At 54.7% G+C, this 18,502-nt stretch overlaps 4 protein-coding genes across 4 annotated transcripts; 2 read left to right on the top strand and 2 right to left on the bottom strand.

Annotated features, from left to right (window-relative positions):
• Positions 1-340: 340 nt before the first annotated feature.
• Positions 341-1,876, bottom strand: PHYSODRAFT_248056 (hypothetical protein; the record flags this gene model as incomplete). Its single annotated transcript, XM_009541349.1, has 2 exons — positions 341-656; positions 915-1,876. The coding sequence occupies 2 exons, from the start codon at positions 1,874-1,876 to the stop codon at positions 341-343; spliced, it is 1,278 nt and encodes a 425-aa protein (XP_009539644.1).
• Positions 1,877-4,336: 2,460 nt separating this feature from the next.
• Positions 4,337-4,885, top strand: PHYSODRAFT_393616 (hypothetical protein; the record flags this gene model as incomplete). The annotated part of the gene is made up of 1 exon (XM_009541348.1): positions 4,337-4,885. A coding segment is annotated over one exon (549 nt), but the record flags the coding sequence as incomplete, so codon positions are not given.
• Positions 4,886-7,910: 3,025 nt separating this feature from the next.
• Positions 7,911-10,435, top strand: PHYSODRAFT_289304 (hypothetical protein). The gene is made up of 2 exons (XM_009541347.1): positions 7,911-9,235; positions 9,431-10,435. The coding sequence occupies exon 2, from the start codon at positions 9,552-9,554 to the stop codon at positions 10,389-10,391; it is 840 nt and encodes a 279-aa protein (XP_009539642.1). The 5' UTR covers positions 7,911-9,235; positions 9,431-9,551; the 3' UTR covers positions 10,392-10,435.
• Positions 10,436-15,778: 5,343 nt separating this feature from the next.
• PHYSODRAFT_450284 (hypothetical protein) lies at positions 15,779-16,258 on the bottom strand (the record flags this gene model as incomplete). The annotated part of the gene is made up of 1 exon (XM_009541346.1): positions 15,779-16,258. A coding segment is annotated over one exon (480 nt), but the record flags the coding sequence as incomplete, so codon positions are not given.
• Positions 16,259-18,502: the final 2,244 nt, after the last annotated feature.

Below are 18,502 nucleotides of genomic sequence, written 5' to 3'. Positions count from 1 at the left end.
TTGAATCCTGCTGTTTTCAAGCAGCCAATGAGCTGACGCGAAAACACCAAATCTCACCTTTATTTTGAGGTATTGTTTACCCCCAACTGATAATTTTTGATTTTTGTTTGACGGCCAGATAGAAATGTTGTTTCTTAGGTGGGCCAGACGAGTACTCAAAACCTGCCTAAGCATGCAGTTTCCGACTTCGGGGCGAGCAAGCTCGCTCCGCGCTTCATCGGGCCGTTCACGGTGTTAACACGGCATGGCAACGCCTACACGCTAGATATTCCATCTAGCATGCGCCTCCATCCGACCTTTTACGTCGGGCGGCTGAAGCCATACCGGCAGCACAAGCCACCTAGCTCGGCTGGCCCGAAGCGGAAGCCCCGGCGGGAGCGAACCTCTGCTCCAGCGCGTGAACGCGCTGGGCCAAGCGCACGACGCGACCTCCCACGTCGACAGAGATGTCCGACGCGGTCTGCGAGCCCTGAGCGACTTGAGCCCTCAGGATCGCCACCTCCTGCTTCAGAGCGGCGAACTCCCGGCTCTGATGCTGCTCCACTGCAGCGACCCGATCCTCGAGCGTCGGACCAAGGTCAACCCCAGGTTGACCATACCCGTGACGTGTTCCCACCACCGCCGCCTCCGATCCGCGACGCCCGCGGCTCAACACGCTAGATTGTTGAGTGTATTGTGAACCATAGTATCCCGAAAACGAACCGGCAGCCGGTTCGTTATCGTATTCGTTGGAGAGGGTTTCCGCCCCACCAAGATACATGGGAGCCGCGGGACGTCCTGCTGTAGGACGTTCCGGAAATGGTGAGGGAGTACGGAGCTCACCACGCACTGCCGACGCGAAGGTAGTGCGAGCGCTGTGGTCACCTACAGCGCCCGAAGTCCCACGGTTGTCGCATTATTCGCGTGCCAAGAACTTGGCACGGAGCTCCTTGATGCTCGCAGGTACACGAATCGTCGTGTACCCGTTTAGGTCGCGGTCGCTCAAGCGCACCGCACCCGGAAGACACAACGTGCACTGTTGGCCTTCGGGCACAGCGCACGGAATACCAGCGTCCACAGAGGATCTGTGGAGCTGCTCCAGCCGCCCGTGCGTCGAGAATGTCTCGAAGCGTTCACGGGCATGCTTAACCCGCTCGCGGTAAGCAGCCGGTTTCTTGTTGAAGTTCTCAACAAAAGCGTTCCAACTTTGACAAAGTGCCTGCCACTCAGGCACTTTGCTGCGAGAAGAAGTTTTCTTGCTGGAGAAGTATCGGAGCTCGTGGAAGAGCCCGATATAATAATCGCGCCTTTGATTCGTTAACGGATCAAAGTGCTGCTCCTCCGCAACAGCATCGTCGTGGATCCCGCTGCATACGTACAGCGGGATTTCGTTTGGAGGCATAGTGTTGCCAACACGGTCTGCGATCTCTGACGCAGACGGCATCCACGGATCGTTCGCTGCCTTGGCAGCGCGCGGAGAGCTTGAAGTCGCCACCTCACACGGGGAGCTTAAAGCCCCAGCAGCAGAGAGCGGAGTTTCTTTCTCGCCGCGCGAACGCTTCGAGCTCGGAGCGTCCGAGTCGTCTCCTTCACTAGCGCGTCTCGACCCGGCATGCGGGTCGAGACTATCGCTGTCGATAGACTCCTTGCGCTTGCTAGAAGAGGCCTCGCCTTCTTCCATCTCCACGACGCCGTCCTCGAAGTCAACGGCGTCGTTGACTACAGAGGAACCTTCGAGGACAATCTCCGGTTGAGTTGTCCCCGCCGCAGCCTTGGTAGCAAGAGCGTCACGCTTTGCTTTGTGACGCTCTAGGTACTCGGGGATATAGAGAGTCTCTATCCCGGCGGAGGTATTCCCCTCTGCTTCAGCGGCGGTCTTCTTCTGAGGCGAGCTCATTGCGGAATGAGCTCGAGTTTTCTTTCTCCCAACGTGAAGAATTGACGAATGGTCAGTTTCCTGATTGACGTGCCGTGACTCGGCGCGCCTAACCTTGACCAATGAGCGACATGCATAGCTTTGGAATTCTGCCAACCAGCCGTTGGCAGATTCCTAACTTAGAATATTACATTTAGAGGAAGTCAGAAAGGATAAAACAAAAATAGAAGTTCTCATTTCAACCCAAAAGCATTATTTGGATCGTTTATTTAGATTAATCTATACTCGGATGCCCGAGTATAATTAACTCTAGTTTATACTAAGCTACGCATCCTCACACACGTGCGCACACGTGTAAGCTAAGTAGTGAGCCAAAGTAGGCCCATTACACGCGCAGCGCTTGGCTGGGCGCCCCTTCGGCGCCCCGCTGTTCGCTTCGCTCACGACATGGAGATAGAACATTCTGGTTAGTACAGTCCTCGGCTCGTAGGAATGCTCGACGCTGGACCCTCCTCCGCAAAAACTGCGCGGTCCTACTGCGCGGGCACCCCGCGCGGGTTTGCTGTGGCTACGCGACCTCGCAACCGCTCGCCTCCGCTGGTAGGCCGCTACCGTGGTAGTAACACTGTTATTTTGTCCATCTGCGGTGTAGTCGCCAATACATTGGAATGGATCCTTGAGGAGGTAGTTCCAACTAAACTCAAATGGCTGCATCAGTACGTCTTGATAGTGTAGCCAGAGTTTTTACAGACTTCTTACGGCATGCACCCATTCTGGCTGGTCTGATTTGACGGCGTAGTTCATTAAATCAGACTTGTTGTCCCAGCAAATCAGGTTATTCGTCTGTGGAGAGGCGGGTGCCTATCATCGATCATCGACCACAATGCCTACCTAAAAGCCCACTAATGCATGCAATCACACGGTGCGTCATACGAAGGGTCGCCACCTGCGTTACATAAAACTTTGCCCTCATTTTAGTGACTGTTAGATCGCTGATGAAAGGTAGCTTTCACGATTTGCTGTTGTAAAGGGCCGTCATTTGAACATTTGTGTTCGTAAAAAAGTGGTAATTTTCGCTCGAAATCGTCCGGACGGGGAATGATAATGGTATCCCCTAACCCGTTTTCTATATATGTCTGTTTATGGATGTAAAAAGGGTGTAAGGTGTAGTAAATCAGCGTAAGAAGTCTAGGGGGGGGCTTTGCCCCAAAAATGCTTTGCTTAAAGACTAAGACCTAACAAACTACACGCACGACACGCTTCAGTGGGTCTCACGTCTTGCTGCCAGAACTGAGACCCACTATTGTCAATAGTGGTAGTCAATAGCGCAGCAACAAGAAGGATTTTTTCTCGCAGCAAGATGGAAATATTTTTGAAGGCTCTGATTGGTCAGAATAATTTTCGCCTTCCTGCGCCAAAAGTCGCACAGCTAGGTCTCACAGCAACAAGAAGATTTTTTTTTCGTGGAAGCAAGGTTTGGCGGACCGCAATCGTGGACGGCTGACACACGGAGCGCGTTCACGCCTACGGGTGTTCACCGTACGCATGCGTCTACACCTGTCTACATCTGCAGGACCCATACGCCTTGCCACGACCACGCGCGCGCCTCTTGCTTGGCCAGAGCTTCTCGTGCGAGCTCATCAGCCACGGCAAGTGCATGCAGATGGACTCGTGCCTCGTGTTATCAAACCTGACCAGCAAGCTGCTGGAGAGCGGCGTGCACGGGGTCATGTGTGGCGCAGTGGGGATTGGACTCAGGTTCGTGTGCGAGTCGCTGACTGTGGAGTTCATCGGCATCTAATCTGCATTTGCAGGTGTCCTTAGTAGCTTACAGGTACCAGTCACCATTGCATCCATGGTGCGTCAACGCTGCCCAAGACCAATGACGTGTGCTCATAAGGCAACGCGCTGAGGCTGTGCTGGCGGGTTTCGAGTAAGTGCTCTTGTGGATGCGTGAGCAGGTCTTACATGTAGCTGAGTTGGAGGCCGTGTTGACGTCAAAGGGTTAGGATGACGTGCCCAGGAGAGCGGTGAGACCATGCATAGCTGCAGCTCAGGATGCCACGCGGCTCCAACCGGAGACGCGATTGCGCAACAGGATAAGTTTGGTGAGCTCGAGAAATTCGTGGAGGAGCGGGACAAGAAACACCGACGCAGCCGTTGTGGGTTGGCGCAGCAGCAGTAGAATAGACACAGTTCGTATGGGCGCGAATGCCATAGGTATAACCGTAATAATGCATTCGTAGAGCTCCTAGTTTTGATGAAGACAGCAACTCTTGAAATGCTCGCTATCCTCTCGGGCAAAAGCTTGACAGTAAAAAAAATGCGTGAGGGGGGGGAGTCAAGGCTCTATTTGAGGGTTATTTTTGTCCTATAGTAGCCTGATATGCAATGAGCCGACTTCGTTTTTTGCGCTCTTCCGCCCAACCAACGGACACCAACGAACTACGACCAACCATGTCTGCCACCGTGATCCCCTCGGTGGGGCCATCGATGGCTGAACACCTCCACGGCCTGCGCGGCGGTGCTCGACCTGACTTTCAGGAACCACTCCCCTCGCCTGCGCAGCTTCAAGAGCTCTTCGACCATCACCGGGCTGATGTTCCCCTTGAGGACTTCCTCCGTCGGGTGTGTGAGACTCGGCCTACTGGCACGGCCACTGCCACCTTTCCATTGATGCTTGACTCCGGCAACTTCTTCCAAGGGGTGTCGATGCCACGCATCATGGACTCTCTTATTCGGGACAACGGGAACTCGGTTCTCAAACTTCTACTGCGTGAGCATGCTTTCGGCGCGATCGACAAACGCCGAGATGGCGGCTTACGCATCCTGGTTCGCACAAGCGAAGCGCAGCAAGCTTTGAATGGCGAAGAGGTATCGATCATGGGGAGGAAGTTCCGGATTGGGCTAGAATCGCCTCTGGCTCAATGCTTCTTCCTTGATGTGATCGGCCTCACTACCGCGGAGGAGGCACTCACCGTGTTCGGGTCCCTGGCCTCTCGTGGGGCAAAACCTGTGTACTTCCGACCTGCTGCCTACGATAAGGTCTCAGGCCTTTGCTCTACAACGTGGCGTTTCTACTTTCCAGGGGAAGAGGCTCCACCAAGCCTCTTCCGCGATGGGAGCCTACGCTCCTACGTCCGTGTGGGGAGGAAATCCTACCGATGCTTCGGTAAGAATGACGCGTCTGGGGGCCGACCTCGCCGTCAAAACCCGCCGGGGGAAACCCCGGCACTGCGTGTGCATCAGCGCACGAGAGAATCAAGTGGTGACGACGGACCCACGGCTGCAGTCACCGGAAACGCAGCTGCGGCCACGCCAGCTCCTTCAGATCCAGGACAGACTGTAGGAAGCTGTACCGTCGAGTCACTCACCCCAGCCTGAGGAGGGTGGTGGGGTGCCGACTCAGTCGGCAGACTCGCGCGCACGCTCCATCTTGGGCAGGGAGGTGGTCGGTGCGGTGGAGCCGGTCCACGATGACGAGGCAATGCTGGAGCAAGTCTCGGGGGGGGAAGCGCGCTCACTCGCCGAGCCATTCTCCGCCTCGCTCCCCAACGTTGCGGGTTAAAAATCGCTTTAACGTACTTGACGATTTCGACGGCGATGCCGACCTAGAAGTCGCCACAGCCAACGAGGAGGACGCTGTCATCTATCCGATTCTGCCTAGGGTGTCTGCAGCTACTAAAGCCCGAGTCCGCCACCGCTTCATGTCGAAGCGCCCAAAGCACTCGTCTGGTTCCCAAGACCCCGACGCCGATGAAGCCATCACCAAAGCTCTGCAGGAACTCGAGGAGACATCGCTAACAGCTCAGCGGCAGTGGACGCCGACGCCATAGGGGTGGCCGAACGCCACGTCGAGGCGGTCAAGTTGGAGTTATCCAGGGCCAAAAGCGCGGAGAGTCTACTTAATTCGATAGTGGCGGCTCCTCATGCCTGGCAACTTGCACTCCAAGCTTCCGAGGTGGTCGATCAGTTCGAAGACTTCATCTCGCTACACGCTCTGAACCGGCAATTGCTCCGCCTGCCAAACGCCAGCTCCAAGTCGTTTACAGCACGGCTCGCGACTGTCGATCAGTTCCACTCTGGGTCCCGCTCTCAACTCATTGCCTCTATCACAGCTGCGGCAGGGTCATCCGAAGAAGGTCGCACTGGCTGGCTCCACGCGCGATGTGTCAGTCTCTTCGAGCTACTATTGATTCTTATGGCTACTCACACGTTTCGAGACGACTCGTGGCTCGCCATCTTCGCGACCAGCTCCCCGTCCTTCTTGAAGCGTAAAGGGCTGCGTCTTCTGGCGGAAGCCACGCTGCGAGATCTGATCCACTCCAGCTACGGTGTCACGGTTGTCACGGAAAGCCTTCTTCGGCTGCCAGGCCTCGCCACTCTACTCGAGCTCTCTGGGTTGCAAGCTTCCGCCGACACGGTCCGGATGGACCTGACGCTGTCAGAGGTGAACCCAGCGACGGCCGACCAGGATATGGGCCCCGACCACAGCTAAGGTCTTGCCGGACTGGCATAACCTCAGCGTGCTCTCCGCCAATTTGAACGGGATATCTCCAACTGGCACGGAAGTGGCCCACCTCGCCCGGCGCCATGCCATTGTGTGTATCCAGGAATCCAAGCTGCGTGATGCGTCTCAAGCCTCGACATCGCGTTTCGTGGTGGAGGCTTCGGCCAAGCGCAAAGCTTTCATCAATGACAGGGACGAAAATCACTCGGGCTCAAGGGCCACTCGTAGCGGTGGCATCGTGACGGTCATTGACCCCAGCTTACCCGGTTTATCATCTGCGAAGGAACTTGTTCAGCACCGTCGCGAGGGCAGATACTCAATCGTACGACTGGTGATCGGGCCTTCGGTGGTGTATATCCACAACATATATGCCCCCAATGACAGCAGGGAGCGCAATAACTCCTTCGCAACGTTACCTCGGTCTTTCCCTGAGGATGTTGTCCACATTGCGTGTGGCGACTTCAACTTGACGCTGAACCCCTCGCTTGACGCGCTACGACCCGCGTCAGACCCGAGCCAAGCTGAATGTCGGGACTGGATGACTGCCCTGGCACTGGAGGACTGTTGGCGGACCCATCATCCAGCGGACTATGTTTTCTCCGGGCCCACAAGGGCAAACAGGATAGACTACATCGCCGTCTCGGAGGACCTCTGCACTTATCAGTACGCTGACTCCGCGTACGTGAACCTGGACAAAGGAGGAGATCACCTCGGCGTCCAGCTCCAGCTAACCAGTTGGCATCATCCACGCGGTCCGGCTTCATGGCGAGTGCCCCGGTGGTTACTCGACAACGAAGGTATCCGAGAGGAAATTCGTACGGCGGCCGCCGAGCTGCTGCGTAGCCTCCCTAGCTCTGACAATCCAGGCGTCCTCTGGTCAGCCTGGAAATACCGGGTCCGTAAGTACCTCCAACGCCAATGCAGTTTCCTCCGCGCGCGAAATCGTCATGTTCACGACGCCCTTGTCCGCCGTCTGGAAAGGCTGTCATCGCTGCGAGCAGTGGACTCCTCCCCAGCGGTGGCCATCGCATGGTATAGTGCCAAGCGGGACGTCGAACTCATGCTGGAGGAACGTGAAATCTACAGGAGAAGCTATCGATTTGACTATTTAGCGACTGCACTGGATACCAACTCGTCGGCCTTCTTTCGTCCACCGGAGCCTGCGCGGCGGGTACCGCTCGATCGCGTCGAGCTGCAGGATGGGACCCTATCCACGGATCCGGCAACCATCTACGAGACTTTCCAGCAGAAATGGGGCTGTATCTTCGGCGATAAACGATTTGTCACGGACTCACAAGACGTCGCTGTCGACCTGTGTGCTCAGGACCAGCTCGTCAATGCAGTGGAAGATGTGCTTGCACCAGCCGAGGCTCTGGACCTCGACAGCGAGTTCACCACAGAGGAATTTACAGAGGCAATCATTTTGATGCGGAGCGACGGTGCACCGGGCCCCGACGGATTAACGGCACGCTTCTATCAAATCGCTCCAGACATCTTTGGGGAAGTTTTGGCTCGGGTATTCGACGGTCAGTTCCAGCGCGGCACCACCAGAACCTTTTCGAAGTCTTCTTGCTGCACAAGAAAGGGTCGAGAGCGCGTGTGGAGAACTACCGACCGATATCGTTGATGCCAGTGGAGGTAAAAGTGCTCTCCAGGGTTCTCGTCGAGCGCTTAAAGCCTCTGATGCACAAGTTGGTCCATGAGAACCAGCAAGGTTTCATCCCCGGTCGCTCGCTCCATCACCACCTGTTGTTGCTTTTGGACCTGCAAGCCTTCTGCCAGTCCACGGGTCAATCGGTGTTCGCCGCTTTTCTAGACTTCGAGAAGGCTTATGACCGAGTCGATTGGAAGTATTTGCTTCGTGTCATGGAACGACAAGGGTTTGGTCCCCGCTTCCTCAAGTGGATCCACATTCTTTACTCGAAACCAGCTTGCTCCCTCATGCTGGACGGCTGGAGCCAACCCAAATTATTCCCGTCTCGTGGTGTGAAGCAGGGTGATCCGCTCTCGCCGTACTTGTTCCTGCTGGCAATGGTCCCTCTGGGAGTGATGCTTCGTCGTCAACCGGGCGTTGGTATCCCTCTGCCTATGCGCCGCATTGCTACAAGCCTCTTCTTCGCGGATGACTCGTTGCTCCTCGCAGCGTCCATCGAGGGGGTACACGCCCAACTTTTGACAGTCCAAGTCTATTGCGCGGGCTCCGGAGCCAAATTAAATGCCTCCAAGTCAAGACTGCTTCCGCTGTCTGGCACCTCCGCCAGGATAACTTCGGCTCCGCTGCCGGTAGTCGCAGCCGATGAACGTGTTCGATACCTAGACATCGACTTCGGGTATAATGTTAACGCCGAGGCCACGGAGCGGGACCTTGACCAGAAGCTGAGTCAAGCACTGCGACGGTGGCAGTATCGCGCCCGCACTTTCGAAGGCCGCAAACTGATAGTGACGACGATGGTACTCTCCTTGCTCTGGTACAAAGCCCTTCATCTCGTCATCCGTCCGACCACGATCCACAGATGGCAGCGCATGATCATTGACTTCGTCGTTTACAAGAAAGTACCACCCGCCTCAGCTCGGATCCGCCTTACCACCGCAGAATTGGCAGTGACTCCGACAGCGCAAGGAGGCCTCGGTGTCCCAGAACTCGCCTTGTTCCTCACGCGCCACAAGATGCGACTATTCCAAGAGTTTGCAGCGACGGTCGAATTGTCGACCACATCTGCGATTCCGCTCTGGGCAGTTCTCCCCCTTTGGGCCGCCTACGGCGGTGAGATTTCACACTCGACCCGTCTCGACGACATATTCTACCTATCCGCCCGTGGTCGTCAACCTGGCCACGTCACGTCATGGTGGAAATGGGCGTGGTGCCAGTGGCATGAACTAGCTCCACGTATGCAACAGCCACCGATGCCCAACACCCTTCATCAACGCCGTCTTCTCCACGCGCCGCTGTGGTGCAGCATCCTGCCACGCTTGCAAATCCCATCAAGCTCACGAGACCATTTCGAACCTCTATCCGACGGACTGCCGACATTCCACGCCTTCTGCGATCAACTGGAGCGTCTCGGTTACCGGTCTCTCTTCGACTTTCTGGAACCTATTGGAGCCACTTTCTCTCTAGCTGACTTTATGCACTGGTTTCTCGGCCGCCATGAACTGTTCCGGTTTCGTGATGCCCACGCTTTGTTGATGAGAGTCTTTCAGAGACTGTCCGTGGTGATCCACGCCATTACAACCAGCACCGGTGGTCTACTCGTCGTTCTCCAACGTCCAGACTCAGTCGCCGGTCTACTCGGCGTCACGACACAGTCACGCTTTCGGTTCTTTCCTCATCTCCGCAAGCAAGATTGGACCGCGCTCCGAGCCAAACGCCTTCATTGCGAAGTTAGCGCGCTCAAAGGTCACTCCAACCGACTGGCGCTAGTCAAGCGATGGATGCTGCCTACCACATACGACATCCAGTTTCGGGTGCTCCATGAGCTGATGCACGTGAACAGCAAGCGTTTCTTTCTCCAAACCGGACGCCGCGACCCGACCACCTGCCCCAGACAAGATTGCTACCAGCGCGAGAGTCTGGCCCACTGCTTTTGGCTCTGCTCACCAACTCAGCAGACGTGGTCTGCACTACGTCCAATCTGGTCCCTGCTACTCCGTTGCACGCCCTCCTGGTTGGGCTTTCTTCTCGGGACCACGGAGCTGCTTCACTCGAGCTGGGCAGCGCACCACGAACTGGCATACGGCTTGTGGCTGATACTCCGCGGCATTTTCATACGAGCCACCTGGATCAACCGAACCAACGACGCTTTCGGTCGGGAAGCTGCTAGCCCCAAGGTCATTGCTGCCGGCGTCAAGTCCTCCTTCATTGCCCATTTGCGCTCGCTCAACCGTCGACGCCACATGATCAAGGTCGACACAGCCACTCTGTACTCCTTCATCCAGCGCCTTGTCTCCGGCCCTGAGGATGACTCGACGAGCCGCTGCGCGGATACTCCACGCCCCAGAGTGCCGCTCTGGATCGCCCATCGTTAAGATGCATATTTCCGTACTCAGTCAAATCAGCATCAAACGAGGTCCACCCGTAATAGAACTCCTTTCAAGTCAAGTGCAAGAAGCCGTGACTGGAGTGATCCGACCGGCTGTCTGGTGGGGGTGGCAAAGCAAGGTTGAAGATCCCTTGCCGTTCGTAGGAGGTAGCTATGCAGCGGTGTGAGCGTTGCCTCTGGTGTCATGCATCGGAAGTCGTACGTCGTGTTCGTTCGGATCTTCGCCAGAAGAGTCGCTGGACGCAGCCGCTGTAGTGGTGGTTTGCCCCACTGCACCCTGAAGAGTTGGCCGAGGAGCTCTGCAAGCGAGTCTGGGTGAGTGATGTACGTCTTCTGTGGAGTACATCGCGCTTGGACTCCGATAATGTTCGTATGATCTTCTATGCGCATGTAGGTGGTTGCGGGTGTGGCGACGTGGATGAGTTCCTGGAGTGCCTGGATGATGACCTGTCGTGCGTTCTCTCGACTGGAGTTACCAGTTGCAGTTCCCATACTGCCTGCTCTGTGAACTGCCCAGGACCCGTCCCGTAGTTGCTGATACAGGATCCACCCTCCGCCTGCGGTTGCTTGCTTCGGTGTGCTAATTGCACATCGTACAGCCAATACTCGATGGCTGGCGTCCCAGTGCTGGTGTCCACTGTCATCAAAATGCTTAAGCATGTTTCTAAACACCATGCCTGGATTCGGGTCTTGTTCGATTTCTTCCAGGCCGCTCCAATTGCTTGCAGTTGGTAGATTCCTGCTGACCAGACTGCAGCGCTGGTGTCACTCGGGGAAGTTCGTTCATTGTTGAAGACAACATCGTTTCTCAGGCGCCACAGCAAAACAGGAGACACTGTAGCCCAGACCCGCCATATCGTCGTCATTGCTTCATCATGGTGGGGTGTCCAGGCTGGTATACAGTGCTAAAAAGTCATGGGTCGTGCCTGGAGCTGTTCGTGTTGCAAGTGCCGCTTGAAGTTGTGTCATTTCGCTGCGTGGACATGCTCTGCCGAGCCACTTCGAAACCCAGCGTTGCCAAGCTAGCTGGGCCAAGTCCATATGATGTGATCGATTGTTTCAGCTTGGCATGAGCACGTGGGTTCTGGACAATCACGATGAATTGGCCATCCTGAGTGGAAGAGGTTGAACTCCCCGATTGTGATACGGTAAATAGTCCAGCATTGATACTCCGTGAAAAGTCCTCGCGATTGCCAGAGCTGGATGGGGCTCCGTTGCAGAGCAGCTTTGCCCCACGTAGAGTGTTGCTGTCTCCAGCGGAGCTTGTCAAGGATAGGCTGCAGCGGGTGTAGCAGTTTGAGTCGTATTATTCTGGAGCGCTGCTTGCGGAGTGCTGCAGTGACCAAGAGGCCTCGGGTATTTGCTGGCACCTCCCATGGGTAAAGTGCGGCGCGTGGCGTCGGATGTAGCACCAGTCCTCTCATTTGCTCCCACGCTTTAAGAGCGGCAATATCCGCCGAGGCCTCAATGCCCGCGGCTGTGGTTGCTATATGCCAGGTCCGTCCGTCCGTGTTCCGCTGGAGTGTTAGCGCTGGTCGTATGGCTCCTTCAGTAGTGTATGATGCAGTTACTAAACTGCAGCTGGAAGAAATATTCCAAGCCCAGTCTAGAGAGAGCGTGGGGAGTTCCAGAAGCCGCAATTGTCGATCAGGAATGGCCCAGTAGTTCCATGGAATGTTATGTACGATGATCTTGCACCAATCAAGTACATGTTGGAGCTTTCTGCTTGTCGTTCGGGCTGGTCTGATGAGAGTTCCTGCGGTCGAACCTGAGCTGCGTCCACTTGGAAACATGATGCTGATGTCCCGTGTACGCCCAGGCACGATGGTCGGGTAATCTTGAGCATTGAGAGGTCGTCCTTTGGCGTCTAGGATGCAAGCGTTGTTGTCCCATGGCGCATTCAGCATGAAATCTGCATGGAACGGTGGATTGGCGTGCCATGGTGTAGCACTTGTTTCTACGAGCACCTCTGCTGAGTCTTCTCCTATCCAACAGCAACTGGAGACTTCCGGCCCGGATGACAGCAAGTTAGTCAGTCTAGTCATGGTTTCCGTGGACGAAACTAAAAGCCGTGAGTGGACTTCCCAAAGCTCTAGTTGTTGCGCTGAAATCTGTGGTTGTCCAGCTCGCAGCGCTGTCGCGATCATGGTCGGTGATGTAGGTCGAAAGGCGATCGTTGTTGCTTGGGGTGCACCAATGCATGCTATGCTGCGAAGTAGACATCATCCGGAGCGTGGAGCCATGTGTCCGCCAAGTTGCTCCGTGCGACCGTAAGTGAGGTCGCGATATCCTGAAGCCCAAGACCCCCATATTGATGTGGGGTGTAGACGAGAGCTGGGTTTAGCTTGTGACTTACCGGTTCCGTTCTTGTGGTAGCTGCTCATACGAATCCCTTCTGCAGCCTCGTAAGTTCCAGCAGCCTTTCCTTTGACGGTACAAACTGCTTCCCAGTATAGAGGATCGCTGCAAGTGCGATAGCATTGAAGAGGGTTACTCTCTGGGTGATAGAGTTTCCCATGGTAGCTGCGATGCGAAGTCGTCGTTGAATGCTCTCAATACGAATGGTTCAGTTGCGCTCGTTGGTGTCATGGTTGCCGATCCAGTATCCCAGTTGCCGGGTTGTCGCTGTGGGTGCTAATACTGGAAACCCCTGCCAGCGTGCTGGAGCCTTTGCTGTGTTAATACCGATCAGGACACTCTTTTGAGGCTGCACTTGGAGGCCTGATAGCGCACCAAATTTCTCGAGAAGTGGTTTAATGACGTCAAGCTCTGTAATTGACGTCATGAACACCGTGCTGTCATCGACGAACGCCGAGAACCTATGCCGGCGCTTGGAGTTCCCTAGGATTGGCGCACCAGCTAGTGCAGGGTGTTGGTTGACGGCGTGTGCCAACACCTCTAATGCAAGTATGAAGAGTAGCGGGACTACCACAGTTGACTGACCAGGGTTGAGATAGGTTGCCATTCACTAGGAATTGCGCCGTTGTTCCTTCATGAAGCGCCAAGATCACATCGAGGATTTTGCTTGGGAATCCGTAGCTCCGCAGAACGAGCTGGAGGAATTCACGCGACAGCGTATCGTAGGCTTTGCGAAGGTCGAGGCACAGGACACCAGGAGAGTCTTCCCATGGCGTTGTCGGGTCGCCGAAGCTGGTTGACAGGAGTGCCCGTAGTATTATATCGGTTTTGTCGATATTTCTTCCACGCACGAAGCCTTGTTGGGAGTTGCTGATGATTCGAGGCAGGATGGCGTGGAGGCGCTCAGCGAGAATTCTACCAAGCACTTTGTACGCGGTGTTAAGAAGTGCTATCGGTCGATAGTCCATCGCATCGGCTGAGTCTCCTTTCTTGCGTAGAGGGATGATCGTAGCTCGGAGAAACGAGTCAGGCACCCCGTTTCCGTTAAGGATGTCATTGTGAGCCGCGTCAAGCTCGGGGTCAACTCCTCGGAAAAATCCTTGAAGAAGTCATGATTGAGCCCTGTTGTCCCTCCCGTCTTAGCTGTTCAATCGCAGCCTTCGTTTCCTCTTCGGTGATAGGTTGGATTAGCGCTTCTACCTCCAATTTCTTGAGTCGGCTCTCACGCGGTATTGTCACGAAGCGCGTAAATTCTTCCTCTAAGCTGCTGGATTCGATCGTTGCATGGGATGATCCGAGAACGTGATTCCATTCTGAGGCCATGCGCTCTTCGGTTGGCATGTCGTCGGGGTAAAAGTGCCCTAGGGACGGCCGAATCATGGATACATGTTGGTTGCGCTGCCATTCCGAGTTGCGTTTGAAGAGTTTTCTTGCTGTCTCGGGTGTGTGTTGGATACTGTTCCCGAAGGAACTCGCAGCTTTTAGTCGAGCAGATGCGTCGAGGTCCTGTTGGATCTCTGACTTGGAGGCCATCGGTGTTCGTGTCGCTGCTCTAAGACTTTCGAAGTACCGTTGCGTCTGCTTTCGGTCTTGGCGGCTAGTATCCAGAAGGAGCGACTGGATGTCGACAACGAGCTTGTCCCAGTGTGCAGCCGGGCTGTCGGTCTTGTCAAAGTCGTCGAGCAACTGGACTAGGCCACGTTCCATACTTTATCGTACTCGCTCGGGCCTCCCACTTAGTATGGGGTATCGAATCTGTCTCTTTGAACGCTGATGGCGAAGGTCACCTACCGTGAGTCCCACCCGGACTTCCTGGTGGTCGGAGTTATGAGCCGGCGATATGGCCTCCACCCATTGTACTGCTGTGTAAGGACTTCCCTTGACGTAGAAGCGGTCGAGACGACTAGCCCCATCTTTTCTCCAAAAACTATAGTGATGGAGGGGGTCGGCTATTTATAAGTATATTTTTAACTAATTTTTTATTTCAATTCTTTTTATAAATTCTATTTTTATATTACAAAAAAATTATCAATCTAATTATAATATACTCAATTTAATAAAAAAATATAATTTGACTATCACTGTAATCATGCTTCCTGCTCCTCCTCGTCGATTTGGTATTTGAGCGACACCGCGTCGGTGAGGTCGTTGTCTCGCAGCAGATCACGTAGAAGAGGGCTTTCACAAGAAGCAGTGCTCGGTTTCCTCGATGTCACTCTGTCGCATCGTGGCTCCAGCACACAGTTGAAGTCGCCACCTACAATGATGGACTCGTGCTGTTGAAACCAAGGCTCTAGCTCCGAGAAGACTCAAGCCGTTCATCTGGGTCTGTAGGAGCGTAGATGTTAACGAGAAGCCAATCGTCTAGCTCCACGGCCATCACCCGGTTAGTCCAGCTTTCCCGCTGCCACGGCCGAACTCTGATACTAACTTTTGGCGTGCAAAGTATCCCCACTCCTGCTGACACCGACTCTGTTGTCGTCTAGTAGCTCAGAGGATGCTCCGGCGCCGTCCGTTGCCACGTCCTGCTCCAGCGACGTTGTGCCTTTTGTACCTGCTCGACGGTGTGTAATCGAGCATCTTGCACCATGATGATATCGGGCTCCGTTCGCCCCCGATGTCGTTTCCACCCGCTGAACCAGTGCCTTCGAGCTTTCTTTGCAAACCCCATGAGATTTTGAGTCGCAATTGATATCGTTTGTCTTGTTTGTTTTCCAGATAACTTTCGAGCTGTCGCAAAGAGGGTTGAAATGTTGTAGAGCTCGCTGAAGTAGTCGGCTTCAGGAGGCTCTGCTCTCACGTTACATTCCTGAACCATAGAGATTAGTGTTGCATCGGAGTATCTGCTCCACCCTGCTGGGACTGCGGTGTTCGCATCGCCAGCGTCGTTTCGATAATGGCCCAGCTCTCGAATGACTGAGCCCGGTAGAGCGCACCATGTAACACAGGTTCACGTTCGAGAACGTCAAAAAGTAACCCGAGGTGCTCGACAACTGAGGTGAGAGCGCCAGGAGGTTTTGACGCTAATAGTCGAAGTTCTGCTTCATAAATGAAGGAGGCAACTACCATCTTCGAGAGGATTGGAGCCTCACTCTTTTGGTACAGCTGAAGCAACTGGGAATCACCGTAGCTCGCTGCCTTCAACGAGTTCCAAAGCGCCGGTGCGTGCAGGTCCAGTGCGTCTGGGTTACTGCTGGCTAAGCCTCTCAGCTCGGCACATCGCTCCAGCAGCCACTTTGCGCGACCGTCCTCCAGGCCTGGCTTGGCTGCCCAACTTTCGAGGCAGTGGACTAAGCAATCAAGACGGCTTTGTTTGGTCCATTTATCGAGGACCGTGTCCGTCATTGTGCTCAAGATGTATTCCGGTGATTCGAAGCTTTGGAGCAGCATGAGGAGGATTCGCGGCGCCTCTACGACGGCATTGTTCCAGCGTCGAGTGTCTGCTGGCACACTCGGGAATGGTGATGTGGTATCCATTTCCCACGCAGATTCCAACTTGTTCCACTCAGCTTGAAGGTGCTTTTTCCTCATTCGGTTGCTTCCTAGCTGCGAGTCAGCCCCGTGAAAGCGCCCGACGCCCGAGCTTCCTGTAGCGTTGGCAACCTGTGCTCGGCTGGTGACGTCCAAAGAGGGAGTTGGGTCCACACTCCGAACTGATCCACCGTCGTCGCTAGGGCTCGGTTCTGTCGGATGATTCTCCTGGCCGGCCTCATTTCGTCGTACTTTGTCTTGCCACGAAAGAAGTTGTGGTATAGTGATCCCGTGGGTTTCCGTCCAAGTGGTTACTGCCTCCGTATCGTCCCAGTCAAGGTCCCTAAGCTCCTTCGCTTGCTCAAGAGAGAGGTCTGCCCTCAGGGAAGCGCCCGGCTCCGAGGCCCTGCCACCTCCATTCTTCCCAATCTCCTGGGGTTGGTCAACGGTACGATGTTCTTCGCTCGGGCGAATGTCTTCACTGTTCACGTCACTCATGTGGACGTCGTCTGGAGAAGGAGCCGAGTGCTCAGTCTTCGTAAGGTCAACAATCTCCATAGTCGAGTCTTCCGTGGGCCGAGCCTTCGCAGTGCTGCAATGACTTCGGCGAGTGAAGCGCAGACGAGTGTAGTGCCGTCCAGCATATAGGAGCACGATGGGAGTTTCCGATCCTGCTTTTACAGCTAGATACGCCTTCTGTAGTGCCGAGATCCAGTCCTGTGGTTGCCTGATATCGTAGTTTCTCTCCTTAACCGATGCAAAGGTCTCCGACTGCTTGCTGACCATCGTCGGCAGAAAGATCTGGTAGCTGGTCCCTGGGGTGCAACAACTACGAAGATTTCTCGTTCCAGAACTTTTGTCATCATTCTGAGCGTCACTTCAGTGCCCCAGTGGCGGCTATCGATGTACGCTGCGAGCTTCGATGTTGATCCGCAGATAGCGTGCATGTAGTCCTTCAGACCTTGGGCTGTTTGTGACTCCGTTAAACGAGTGCCGTTGCTGGTCAGACCTTCATCTACTGAGCTGAGAATCGCTTCTCTGATATCGTGGGGAAACTCCTGGGCGAAGAAGTGATTCACTGCCGACCACATCCCCTTCTTCAGCTTGTCGGTGATGACCTCAAGAGCTGTAACGCTGGCCTTGTCAGTGAAGACCGGTTGAGGAGAGCCATAGTGACTGCGTAGTATTGGCAGTTCCCTGTTTTGGGCGTGGACACTTGCTCCAAGCCGCAGCCTTGGAGAACCTGTGTACCTGATACCTTCTGCGCGGCTACTGTGAACGAAGTGCATTGATCCAGTATCCCGTCGTCGTCCCGGATAAGTTTCGCCGTAATTTGTTGGTCGATGAGCCGTTGGTGTTTTTCCATTGCTGCTGTCTTCTGCCGGCGTTTACCTTTTATCTCGTCAGAGATGGAACGTCCTGCTGCGGCTGCCGGTCGGGGCTTCGGGTCAGGTGATGCGCATGGCACTTGGGTTGCTGGCTGGGTGGACCCGCTGGCCGCGACTACTGTTTCGAGGTGCTTGGCATCTCGTGACGAGCCGACTGAGCGCCATTCAGTAGTCGTCTTACGTTGTTCCTGCGTCGTACCGGGCGCGAGCGACACCGCCGCTGGCTTATCAGGTCGGGACAACAGCCGTACGGTGGCTGGCTGTGTCGGGAGAGTCCCGCCAGACTTTGGGAGGCCTGCTGCCTCATCAACCCAGTACTTGCTCAGCTCCGTAAAGCTCGTGATCGTGCTGACCTGCTGTGGGAGCTCTGCTACAGCCGCTCTAGTCACCGAGACGCAGTAGTGCTTCTTCCAGTAATCATCAGGTACGTTGCACTGGTTTCGAGTATGGCCGATAGCACCACATTTGAAGCATGGTGGTGCTCTCGAGCCACTCACGTGGTGCACAAGTATTTTTCTGCCTATCCAATCGATAAAGCGCTTGCCTTGAAGGAATGTCGGGCATAGCGAGCTCTTAAAAAGCACGTCCCATGTATCCGTCTGGAGCGTGCGGTGTTTCGTCGATGGTTCTTGCCAAGTCGTGTAGGAGGCAGATTTTTAAACAGGTCTTATGCAGGTCTGGTCTTTTTTGGTCCGTAGGACCAAAACAGGACCGAAATAAAATCAGCATCCAAATGGGACCTAAAAAAGACCCTACAGAAAACAAGGTTTTAGAAAAACTCTACAATTAAATATTCAAACGGAAAATAAATGTATTTTGTATTAAAGGGGATATTGCAAATGAAAAACCATACTGGACAAAAACTTCAACCCTGCTGTCA

This window comes from Phytophthora sojae, assembly GCF_000149755.1.
Source record: "Phytophthora sojae unplaced genomic scaffold PHYSOscaffold_22, whole genome shotgun sequence".
In the NCBI taxonomy this organism is placed as follows: Eukaryota; Oomycota; class Peronosporomycetes; order Peronosporales; family Peronosporaceae; genus Phytophthora; species Phytophthora sojae.
This window is presented reverse-complemented; position numbering and strand designations above follow the sequence as displayed.